The following is a 13026-nucleotide window of genomic DNA, read 5'->3' as shown; positions in this document are numbered from 1 at the left end:
ATGGACATCATGAAAATTTAATTGAATTATGTGAGTTTTTGGTTTTGGTTATTTTCGGGTTGTCTGCTCCCTTGAAACTGTTACACTGGAACGAGTCATGCTTATGCGGCTTATTTTGTGTGTGTGTGTGTGTGTTTGTGGATCCAAGTGTTTGAAATGAATACATTGGCCTTTTAAGGGTTAATTCATGGGGTAGGTTGCTGCCGACCACAATCCGGGGGTTGCAATTGATTTATAATCCGTTTAGTCGTTGTCGCTCTGCGGTTTCAAGTTTCTGTGAAATTGGCGAAAGACCAAATATCAATCGATTGAAATACGTACGGATAATAAATATAAGCCTTTATAAAATCAATCCGGATTATGGAAAACTAAACAATCATTAGCACCATCAACAACAGCAACCAGAAAATATGATAATTCTTCAATTGAAACTTTGTGGGCATTCTGAAATTATAAACGCTTTGAATCATTAAGAGCATTATAGTTCTAGCTTTGAGGTTGTATGATAATTCTGTTGTTCTTGTGGCGACTCTTGTATAATTACTCATGCAGAGAGTCATTTGATGTGTGTTTTCTGTTGTCCAATTGGCAATTGAGAACCACAAGGACATCTGTAACTAGGAGAAAAACAAAAGAAAGTCTTCGATGGCTAATCCTTGGTATTCTATCTTGGGTAGTCATTCTTTTACACAGTTGGTCATGCAAATTTTAGCTCACACGATCCAAGAAAAGCGTTACATTGACTAGTCTTAAGCCCAATGACAAATAACTTTTGGCATAAATTTGTGTGGTATTGAGTTAAATGGTAACTAGTTCTGGGCTAAACGACTCATTTTGATGAACAAGTTCACTGAATGACTTTTTAATAAGTGAACAAGTTCAATTACTCAGTTACCCACTCGCTGACTCACTTGTTCAGTTGATTCAATTGTTCATATGAAAAGGGAGTATTAACAGTTGTTGAAAGTTTTCTCTCCAACTAAAGCTTAGTTTACATCTTCTAATCCTTTCTTATTGTCAATTGAGTTATCATAAAATTATATAAATGAACTAGATGTCGGTTGGTTTTTTTTTCGATTCCAGTGTAGGCAAAATCAAAGAAGTGAGTCGGGAACTAGTAAGTCAGTGAACTAGTAAGTCGTAACTCACAGGGCTGACTAAACTCAACGACTAACTGAGTTCAATGGGGAACGTGTTCACTCAATTGATGATCTGAGTCGTTGAATTTTTGTCAGTCTGTAACTAATGTAAGACAACGTTGCGTACACGTAATTTTAGAGATGCAATAGAGCATTTTTAAATACGTTAAAGTTAAAAGTTTCCGATAAAAAAACAGAAAGTTGTCGCAAATCCAACCGCTAGGCAGAAATTTTTCGATACGAAATATTCAGAAATATTGTTTGTTACATTTCTCATTTTATTTATTCACTATTAAAGTTTCCTTTTTGTTCGCATACAATGAAATTCAATGAACTCCGTCAACCTCCCATTCCAATATACATTTGTATATGCAACAGAGTTTCAACATTATAATAGTCCCGTGTTTTTACATTTTCAAGTTTCCTTTGATCTTTGTACACACCTCTTACCTGGGCCTCACCTTGCCTAAGCTTTAACGACTGCCAACGGTCATAAAATCTGTAGCCAAGGAAGAGAAAACTAATTCTGTTCAGATTTTAATTCATTAGATGTTTTTTTTTTGTTCAATGGCTCCCTGGCAACGTCAGCATAAGCCACAGTAGGAGATGGAGGCAGAAGGAGCTGGAGAAGGAGCAAAGGCATCCAAGGCGACACTTCTTTTGTCTCTTCCTGTCAGAGTGGAATTTTTAGCTGCAGGCACATTAACCCCGCCAACCGACAAACTGCATACAAAAGCTGCAGTAAAATGTCAAAGCGGTATGCAAAAAAGTTGCCATGGTATTAGTCTCTGTAAAAAGACTGTGAGCGAGTGTGTGTGTTCTTCTAAGTGTGTGAGTGTGTGTGTCTCTGGTTGTGTGTGAGAGCAGTAAATTACTAGTAAATCCTGCGTGTGCACTCGAGCCGCCATTAATTTTAACTGCTGCCTTCAAGTGAATGCCGCTAAGTAATTGAATAAAGTTTTCTTCTTTTTTTCTATACCCATCCCATTTTCATTTTTCAAGAGTATAATATGTGCAAAAAAGTAATAGCTAGTCAAAGATATATTCAAAGACATTGTATATATTCTCTCACAAAATCTAAAAGAAGGACCTCGATGCAATTTTGAACATATTCTGACTGCCTTGAAAGAAACGAACTTAATTGTTATTGACGTTAATTGCTTGTAACGGAGTGTCTCTAATTAGTTTTAGCTACTTGGTAAATGGCGTAAATTATAGTTCCGTATAAAAATATTTCTTTCCATCGAAACAAATTGGCGACCTCTGATGGTAACAGCTTGACTTTTCACGTGAAATAGCAAAAGGTGGAACCTTTTAATTATAATTAACGAGGGAAATAAACGTTCATGTTGATGTGGTGCAAAAGGAATACAATGGAACATAACTTCAATAATTATAATTGCTTAAATTTCATAATTATTACATTTGGTGGCCAGCAACCGGCAGGAGGCGCCAGTGGGTGGGTCAAGCCATAAAAATGGCTGCTCATGGTAACAATCTACAATAATGTAAAATGTGTATGTAATGCAAAAAAGTATAAAACAAAAAATTGTCAACAAGCAGCGAACGAGCGAATGAACGTACATTTTCCCCTTAGCTGGACGATGTCGTTTTTGTGGTCATCTCCTCTTGGGGCGTCTCCTCCTCCTCCTCATCCTTCTCAGTTCCCTTCATCACTCACCACCCACACCCACTAGGGCAAAGCCGCAACAATGGGAATAGCCACACACACGCACACTCACACACACACACAATGGCAAATGGTGTGGAAAATAAAATTGTATTAAGTAATAAATGTTTAAAAAGCATTGTGCATTGTGCAATAATGTAAACCCCAACAGGAGGGCGTCAGCCATGCCCATAGAAATGTGTCTGACTCGAATAAATTTCGCTTAGCTGAAATGCATTCATTGTGTTTTTAGAAACTTGTAGGAAGGCTTTTATGAGCATTTTCTAAATATGTATTCACTTCCATCTTTTCAATTGCTTAATAATTAAAAGACCAACACGACTCTTTAATGGCATTCCGAAAGACATTTAGAACGTAAAAAACTTTATTAATTTTAATTGAATTTGCCAGAATCGACAAATAGAAGTGAGAATCACCTTGAACTTTGTGCAGATGTCCTTAATTATAATGCCATAAGGCATCTAAAATGAGTTTTACAATTGTTAATTACTAATAGGCAAAGTAATTAATTTAATTTACTTTAAATTAAGATGATTGAAGTATATTTGGCTTCGAGCCTTAAAAGGAAACTGTGGAAAGGGTGTTTGAAATTTGCAAACACGAAAATAAAACCAACTTCATCGGTTTTTTTTTTGTTGGTCAATTCGTTTACATTGCACGTCAAATGCAGGCAAAATCCAGCAATGGCTCATTAAAATTCCTATGCACATTTAAATATTTTGTTCATAGTTTGCAGGGACAAACCCCCCAACCCCTCTCCTGCATTATTATGCAAAAATAAATGTACTTTGTTTAAATGTTGTGTAACCTGCCTTAGTTTTTGTTGTTAGGTTGTTCTACATTTTCAGATGCTTGCACACGTCTAATTAACGGTACAAATTTGAAATTGTACACACCACGCCCACACACACACTCCCACCCACACACACTCACAGAGAGATACAAAAATGATAATAGAATTTTACTCGAATTGCAAAAAGCCAAAACATTTGAAATTTTTTTGGAAATAGATTTGTGTTACGCCCCACAATCGGTTGATGCCCACTTTTCGCACAATTTTTGCATTGGCAAAATGAACATTAAATAATATAATTATTGGTTATTATTTCTCCAACTGACTATGGGCGTGGCTCTTTTCCACACCGCCCCATTTCCTCTCACTGTCCCCCACTCGGGGGAAGGTGAATTCAAAAGTTGCGGACTGTAAATTGACTATAAATGTTTATCAGGTGAAGCAGCAAAAGGGGATGGCGGGAGGAATTTGTTATTGTACATTTATTGTTGCATGTTTTCTGTTTTGTAAAGAATTTTCAATTGTGAATTACTAAAATTATTGCTTGCTCTTTGTAAAGACAATTATTGCTTTCGTTTTATGCCTTTTTAACTAAACTGTTAATAAAAGGCGTCCAATCAAAATATATGTAGTTGTGGATAATGGAGTGAAATTGTTAGTTGCCATAAAAAACATTTAGTTTGTTTTCAGTTAAAAAGGCACTTCAATTTGTTATAGATTCCCATTATACAGCTCTGACGGTTTGTCATCCCTCTATATAAATTGAACTTGTGATTCTGTTTTTTACAATCTTTTATTCATTTTAATGTAATTTGATACCAATATAAACACTGATCTTAACCGTTCTGTTTAAATATTCGAAATGTTTGAAAATTCCAAACATAATATATGGAATATATAATACCAATCAGGTGTATCTTACTAGCCCACAGTTATATTAAGAAATATTGTTCCGTAGACGTGTTTTCTTATCAAATTTTGAAGTCGAAATGACGAAGGTTGTGAAATTTATCGTTAATTTGGATGCTGATCTTTGGCAATATTTTTTTGTTGAAAAACACAAGAATTTGAAACTTGCTTGGACAAAACCGAATTTTGAGAAATATTGTACAATGTTTTTTTTGTGATGGGCAAAAATATATCGATTACAAAAATAATTTCCATTATTATGCAGCAGATTTAACAAAAGGTTCCACTGTGCAGCTGAACAAAGCCCCTTTTGTTATGCGTACTCCAAACTCTTGAAAATTCCAAAACGTTTGCTCACAATAATTGTTTTCAAAATAATGATTATAACGATAATGAATCGACAATGATCGGTGAACGTAGACTAGGTTGCATAGTGAACGCAGAAACCTTGAGATTGATTCTTATTTAGCAAAAAGATTTAACTAGTTAAAGCTGACTTCAAGATAATCTAGAACTGGCTTTAAATTGGTTTAAACTCAGTTTTATAGAGTCCCAATAAAGTGGCAATATATCGCCACATGTGCTAACTGAAGCATACAAATTCATTCAGATATTTTATGAACACAGATGTTATCTCTAATTTTTATGCAAATATTAAATGGAACTTTATATTCTCATTCTCTAGCCTCTGGTTCTTTCCAATCAACTTTAAAATTTTGAGGCGAATGGTTAAACTTTTATTTAATTTCATGGTTGCCAGACCAAAAATTGCATTCTTAGTTTTGATTTGCCTTCGTTTTGTATGCAATTCTAAATTTTATTTCCCTTTCAAGTGCATAATACTCACTCCCTTTATTTTTGATATACATTCTCCTCCTTCTCCCCTATTTTTTTATTTAGAAGTAGAAGACTTTTCATAATATTTGCCCAACGCAGCGAGTTGCCTAGGTAAGAAATAGCAAAAATAAATAAAACGAAAATGGGAGAGAGAAAGAGAGAAAAAAAGATAGAAATGTTTTTCGACATTTGCAGCTCTTGAGAATGACAGAGTGAAACACCGTTGAGACGGACGGGCCATAGCTTTGTGTATGGCTATAGAAAAAAGGAACGAAAAAGGGCTACGAATCTCGCTTGTGCATTTTGTGGACCCAAACCCTAAAAAAAATACATAAAAATGCCAGTTCACCCACAAGTTTTCTTTCACCAGAGGAAAGAAACATTTCCTACCCCTCATCGTCTGCACTTTGCCCACTGAAGTGGTTTTTAATTTGAATACTTTGCGTGTACTACGGATGCCGTCCTGTCGTCCTTTCTTTTCCCCCTCTCTGAAATCAAAATGAAAAAAAACCCTCTTCAGTCTCAAGCAATGAAGTTGGGGCCTTTGCCCTTTACTTTACTTTTTTCTTTTCGCTTTTCTGTTTTTTGATTTGCATATTTAAGAAAATTATGAAATTATTGTAAAACTTTTGATATTAAGACAACTTTTAAATAATATTTTCTTGTTGTTTTTATTTACTTGCAGGTTACGCAAAAGATATTTCTGGAGTTAAAAGAGGTAAGTCAAAGCAAATTCAAAAACCCAAGAAGAAAGCCTTCTTAAACTTGATGAAGTTTCGATTACTTTCTTACATTTCGAAATCTAAAAGAATGTTGCGTTAAATTTTATCTGAAATTAGTCGTGTGCTTGGACGGTTCTAGACAAATATTTTCGGGGAAGATCCAATCGAAAAATGCAGATTTTCGGCTTAGTTTAGTCGATTTTTAATATGAGTATGTATTAAAGTTAGTAGTAAAATAGACGAAACGGTTGAAAAATAATTAAAATTACTGACATTTCGGAGATTGTCCAGCCCCTCTGGAGTTGTCCCTGGAATATATTCATTATACAGATGCTAGATTTGATATCTTTCTTAGTTTATATTAAAGATGAAATTAAAGATTGCAGCTTTTCTTCACTCTCTATGTGAACATTTTTTTCTGGCTCTTTGTGGTCAGCAAACCAATCAACAGATGGCCCACTTGCCTTATATGGTTAAAGTGTAATCCTCTCGGTGTCATAAACAAAAGAAAACCATTGCTAAACGCCCATCCCTCTACAGTGCTAGCCAACTAAACTGAATTTTTTGTCGCTTCTGGCCCATTCACACGCTGGCACTTCTCGGAGCTTGGCATACACGATGACGGCCCTCCACAGAGCAATTTATAATACGAACGAGCAAAAAAAAAAAAGGAAAGGAAAACCAAATGAAAAGGGGGGAAAAAATAGTCGCGTTTCTTTCGGCTTTTTCTGGGCTCGACGGTTGAAGTGGCGCGTTGACTAGCCAGAGCAGGTTGCGCCTTGTTGACGGAAATAACCGCAAAAGTTTTACTTTATGCAAATGTTACTGCTGCATACGTTAAGGCGTATTGGGCGTGGCATGCAACATGGTGTGTCGTATGCATCATCATTCGGTGTGTCTGTGTGTGTGTGTGTGTGTGTGTGTGTGTGTGTGTGTGTGTGTGTATGTTGTTTTTCTCTTATGAATCGATTTCGATTTTATGCTTGTCGCGGCCTCCATCAACACGCCCGTCCAACCAACCCAGCCTTGTCCGCACAATGGCATAAAATCAATGAACAAAAGCCAAGCCAAGCAACAAAATGGCCGCCATTTGCAAACACCCCCACCACCCCTCCCTTTTGGCCTTTTGGCTCACCCCTCGCTGCAGTCGCCGGTTGTCATTATTTATTGAAAATATAGTTTGATGAGTTTTTACTTGGCTCGTACGCGGCTTCCTCCTCTTTCATTCATCCGCCGCGGCACGCCTTCTCCTTCGCTTTTGGCCATTACTGCTGTTGTTTCTCTTTTTGCGGTCAATGAATTGGGAGGAAGAGGGTAAAAGTTTCATCTTTTTTATTTTCTCTCTTGTTTTTGTGTGTGTCTGGTTTTAAAATTGGTTAAATCAGTAAAGTTTGCCCAGACGCTTGTTTTTTTCTTTTTTCGGATCCTCCTCTAAGGCTTTAAGTTTGAAACTGTGCGGGTGTTGCTGTTGTTGGCCCAAAATAAAGAAAAAGCCATGAAAGGCGGCCAACTAGAACCCAGCAAGTTATCGCAAATTGCCTGCATTTCATCCGTAAGTTGGCTTATTGTGTGGGCTCTTGTGGCCAGAGGTGGTTGATGTATGAGAGTTTAGAATTAGGTTTAGAGTTGCTCCTGGTTTGGGGAAGAAGTTAATTTTAATAGATAGTTGGTAGATTCTTTAAAAGGGAGAAGAACCTTTACATTCTGGCTCTGAAACTTTTCATTATTCACTTGGGTTACAAAGGCAAATTGAAATGAATGCCACTGGTGTGAATATGAAAATAAATAGACTCTAAACTAATTTTTAAAGACTAAATAAATATGTGAATGAAATAGAATAAAAATGTGAGCCATAATTCTGATACTGCAACAGATTCACATGAAAAATGAAATTAGAGAGAATTAGATTAGATGCCTATAGATGAGTACTTCAATCAATGCTTCTTTACCATCTCCTTAGCATTGGCTCCAAATCGGGTATTAAAAAAAAGGAAGAGCATTTCCTTTTTTACATTTCAATGTCATTATTTTCATAGATGAGTGAAAGAAAAGGTTAGTACTAGAAATTTTGAACACAAATAACGTTTATAACGATAATGTTGAAGAAAGACAATTAAAAGAGCACAGTACTTCAGCGGTCGAAAGAAAGAGCGTTAATCTTAGTTCTTGAGAGACAAATTTCGTTTCGGCGATCTCAAAATTCTTCGTATTGACTTCGGCTTATCTATGTAAAATAATCATTTGAGCACAATAAAGGATAAATTAGGAAATACTGTATACAATTCGTTTTGTGACGAATATCTCAATCTAAAATTGCAGATTTCGTGAAAGGTGCTCAAACAAATTAAGTAAAATAAAATAAAATAACAAAAATTTTGATCTTCATCCCTAGAGTAATGTACTGTAATGGAGGTCGTTGTAACCGTCATGTACTGTATCAAGCATTAATATGAATATAAGTATTATAACAGTAGAGAGTGACAATTTTCTGTAAAAATGTTACCAATTTCGAATCCATTATTTTTCTTCGGCTCGCTTCTTTTTTTTTTTTTTGGTAAATATTTATTTTTACATTGCTCTAATAAAACCGATATAGAATTGTTATTTTTCTTGACTAAATGCGCTTATTCATAGCAGAAATGGCTATTAATATTCGAATGGAGAACGATAACAACAATTATATATTGAATGTCAGCTTAAATGGATATAAATCTAATATTTAAGCAGCTGTAAATAAAATTCGCAATAAATTCTAAAATGTTGCACTTGAGTGTACTTATTTATAGACTCTAAAATATAATTAGTTAATTACATCACTTTGCCACTTCTCATCCCAGAAATACGGAATGAAGTACAGTGGAACTCATCTCATGGCACATCAACCAGCCAACACTTCGCGCCAACTGATAGTTGCAACCCTTTTAGCCAAAATTTGTATATACTGTTGGTTTTTTCCTTTCTCTTACCGCCCACCCTCCGAATGCATAAAAAACTGCATAACCGAAAGTCTGGCCCGGGGAAAAAGAAAAACGCCAACTTGAACATTATGTCGATTGCGTGGGCGTAGCCGGGAAATGCTATTAACTTGTCGGTCATATGGCAAATGTTTTTTTCTGTTCATACACCAACTGGCAGTAACACATGGAGTCGTCTGTCTCCCTTTTAGCCTTGCCTCGACCCCTCTGGCCCTCTTATCTAGTCAGAGTAGCATGGAGTCTCGTTTGCCGCCACATAATCGTATCAGCTGAAGATTTGTAATATGAAGCGGAAGAAATGGCCGTTGGTTTGCTTCTTTTTTTGTTTTTGCCTTTCTGGTTTTCTGCTTTTTGCCTGATAAATGTAAAGTCATTGTTGGCATACTCGATTGCCATGACGATTTATTGAAACTTGGACAAGATGTTCGAGCTGTTAAAGAGGAAAAAGAGAGCCATACGCGGAAAGTCGGAGTCAGTAGAGCGAAATTGTTTTGGCTATGCCCTGTCAATTGGATACCTCGCTAATAAGTTCTATCGATGTCGGAGCAGAAAATAAAACAAGAAATGTCTAATCGAATTTAAATTTCTTGTACATTATTTTTAAGTTTTACTGGCTCGAGGTCAATTTCGGGAAAACAAATAATGAGCAGGTTTTCTGTTCTCTCGTCAGCAGACTTTTTGAACCACTCAAGAATCGAAAGGCCACACCACTTCTTAAACACTAAAGCCAGTTGAGAATTGTGTTACGAGTATTCTCGAGGAACTTTTAAGGTCTAGAAATGGGATAACCAAGTATATTTAATTACATCCAAATTATAGTTATTATTTGAACTTAACCGAATGAGTATACTTAAATGATTCGTCAATGTTAATCGAGTTAGTTAAATTTTAAGAAAAGAAGACAATTTTTGAAAACAAACAATTAGAAAAACGGAAGATTAATTTTTGACAGGCAATATTATGAATTCAATTACTCTCAAGCCTAAAAATCTAAATCTAAATGGTCTTTGGGAACAATTTATCGATCGACTTCATTCGACTGCTCTAGGACAAGAATGCTTCGGTTGCCTGAACTCTTTATTCTGGTCTCTGGCAGTCTAATCCAACTCTTTTAGTGGTTTGTCCAACAATTTCCCTAAAGTCCTGTTAAAGTTTCAACTTCCGTTTGGTCGGAACTGCCTTGGCATTAGGCATCACCACCACCATCATCATCGTCATCATCATCATCATCATCATCTTCATCATCTTTCGTACTCGCTTATTTCATTATAATGCAACAACCGAAATCCTTCGCTCAACCCCAAACCCGATTCGATTCTCGTTCTGGCTAAAAGCGCTGCAAACATTGCGCTTGCTAAACTTTCCTGTTGCTGTGTTTTGTACTTTATGTACATTTCGTTTTCGTTTTGTTTCGTTTCTCTTGCTGTTTCTTCTTCTTTTTTTCAAACAGATTTGCCCGTATCAGAGACAGAGCAACAGCAGCAGCAGGAGCTATAGAGCCGAACTGAAGTTGGAGTCCTTTGCTTGCCCTCCCTGTTACTCATCCCAATCCTGCCATTTAGCCACGTTCTGTTTTTGTGCTTTACTGCAGTTTGTGTGTTTGCCAGAGAAAACCTGCTGCTCTTCCTATCCCTTCCTCCTCCCAAACTCCCTTTGCTATGGTTTTTTCCTTTGCCAATTGCTTTGTTTCTGCGCTATATTTTTTGCCTTTTCCCCCCTGTGTGTGTGTATGTGTGTGACTTTGCAGCAATTTTTATCTTCAATACACGCTCATTTACGCTGTCTGATAGCTTTAGGGTATATTCATATCCGTTGTCATTTGTTTTTTTGTTTTTCGCCTTTTTCACTAGCTATAAGGACTTTGCACTTAACGGGGGTGAGGTGGGGCATTTTTTTCGCATTCGCCGTGCTGCATTATGCATTTTGTTTGCTGATGAACTAAACACTGAACAGCAAAAATCGAGAATATATTTTGCGAAAATAATGCGATGAAGAAAAGCTGCGTTACTTTGCCATTTCCAATACCCCAAACCCAATTAATTTGCCTCTTTTGTTAAGGTGTTTTAAAACGATCTTTGTGTAATACTAGCAACCGATATTTATGCTCGATCAGGATAACAAAACCTATGTGGCTAAGCTCAGTTGACAAATTATGAATGAGGTTTTTTTAAGTTGGGCAACAAATTCAGAAACTTTGGTCGAGTAGCCCATAGTCTTAACCATTTGGACCATATTTTTAAAAGTTTTAAGAGTTTGTGTAGTTTCTTTCAATTTTACAATCCCTGAAAGTTGTCCTTTGGAATAAGATCCTGCTTTTGTAATTGAATTTTGATGTTTAGTGTAATGTTTCCTTTTAATATGCTTGTAAAGAGGCTTGTGTCTGGATTTTTGGCATTACGGTTGTCGTCGCCATTGTCTGGAAACGTTTTGGGTATTCTCTCTTTCGTTTTCCTTTTTCTGCGAATGTTGTTTAGCTCTTTTTGGCAAAAGACGAGGGATTATCCTCTATCTTGTCCCAATACTTTTGCCAAACATTTCTCGCTCATAAACAAGAAGAAGCAGCTTTGCCATTGTTGTTGCTGTCGTCGTGTCGTCCTTGTGGTGGGAATTTAATCAACTTTATTTTATTGCCGATTCTAACATGCTCGCTAGGTCCTCCGCTATCTACAAAATCAGTCTGTATACCCCTTTTGTTGGCCAGAGGATTTTCATTTCATTTTGTATTGAATGTCATTTTTGGCATTGAGAGAGAAAGCATTGATTACCAAATACATAACATGCTGCTGCTGCTGCTGCTGCTGCTGCTGCTGCTCCTGCTCCTTCTCCTACTCGAATCCTTGTTCGTTCATCGTATCCTGTTGTGTGTTGTATAGGCTTGTTAAAAGGCTCTTAAATTGGTTTTTATTACATGGGCCGATGTACATATAGTATGTAGGTATATATGTATATATGTATGTTTTGTTGCTTGGCTTTTTATGAGCCTGTTTCTGTCTGGCATGGCCTGGCCCTGTGTTATTTCGTTTTTATAGCAGTTCATTGTTATCACCCCACAGAAAAGACAACGAGGAGCAAGAGAGCGGTAAGGATAACAAGAGAAAATGTGAAGAGCTTTTCTAATGTTTACTAATTGCTCAACATTCGGTTGCTGTCGAACATTTTTGCATTAGCCATGGGTCAAGTGGGGTCCCCCCTTCCCCCATTCGACTGTCACAATTGTTTTTGCAAATAAATTGGAATTGGCCAAAGGCATTGACTACTTATTGTTACTTTTTTTTCGTCTTTGTATTAAAATTATCATAATGCTGCATATGAATACTTAATATGATTTCTTGAACAAATCCCTAAGTCTGTCTGTATAGTAGTTTAGACTTTGACTAACTAATTGCTTAATGACCATCACCAAATAAACACTTATTTACTAGATGTATGATAAGTTTTTTTAATTTATTTAGCAAAGTGAATACACACAGTAGTGAAAGAGAAACAGGAATTACCCCTTAGTAATCAGGATCAATTATTCATGAAAGGAAGTTCGTCTTGAAGGATTCATTGCTGCCACAGAAGGATAATCCTTATTACAGTCCAAGTAGAACGCTATTCTTTGTGGTTTTTCTAATGATTGAATATCTTTCACTTGATTTAAGGAATCGCTTTTTCTCAGTTATGTCATTAATGCTAACACGATTCTCCAGTTTTGTTATGATTTCATGATCTCATCTGTCCAAGCTAACTTTGCGTTGTTCTCAATCTTTGAATAAACATACTTATGTCTGTATGGGAGACTCTGCGTGCTGTTCGCTAATCAAACTGACGCCTTCTCTTCAGCCCACGCACGCAGAGCAAAGCAAAGGTCTTAATGCCGGGTAATTACACATGTTGGGGGAATGCTGTGTTGGGGATCGGGGGGACAGACAGACAGCTCTCTTATCAGACAAGTTTGCTAATATAAACATAACGCGCC

General features: G+C 36.5%; 1 protein-coding gene across 3 annotated transcripts in view; it reads left to right on the top strand.

Moving 5' to 3' along the window:
- Positions 1-13026, top strand: part of LOC6644248 (disintegrin and metalloproteinase domain-containing protein 10) — a 139446-nt gene that overhangs the window by 20114 nt on the left and 106306 nt on the right. For all 3 annotated transcript variants that reach the window (XM_023176591.2, XM_023176592.2, XM_023176590.2), the window contains exon 2: positions 6054-6086. In XM_023176591.2, the coding sequence (XP_023032359.1) occupies positions 6054-6086 (33 nt within the window). The remainder of the gene's footprint in view (positions 1-6053; positions 6087-13026) is intronic.

Source organism: Drosophila willistoni (genome assembly GCF_018902025.1).
Source record: "Drosophila willistoni isolate 14030-0811.24 chromosome 2R unlocalized genomic scaffold, UCI_dwil_1.1 Seg167, whole genome shotgun sequence".
Taxonomy (NCBI): domain Eukaryota; kingdom Metazoa; phylum Arthropoda; class Insecta; order Diptera; family Drosophilidae; genus Drosophila; species Drosophila willistoni.
The sequence above is the reverse complement of the archived record's forward strand: the minus strand, read 5'-3'. Positions and strand labels throughout refer to the sequence as shown.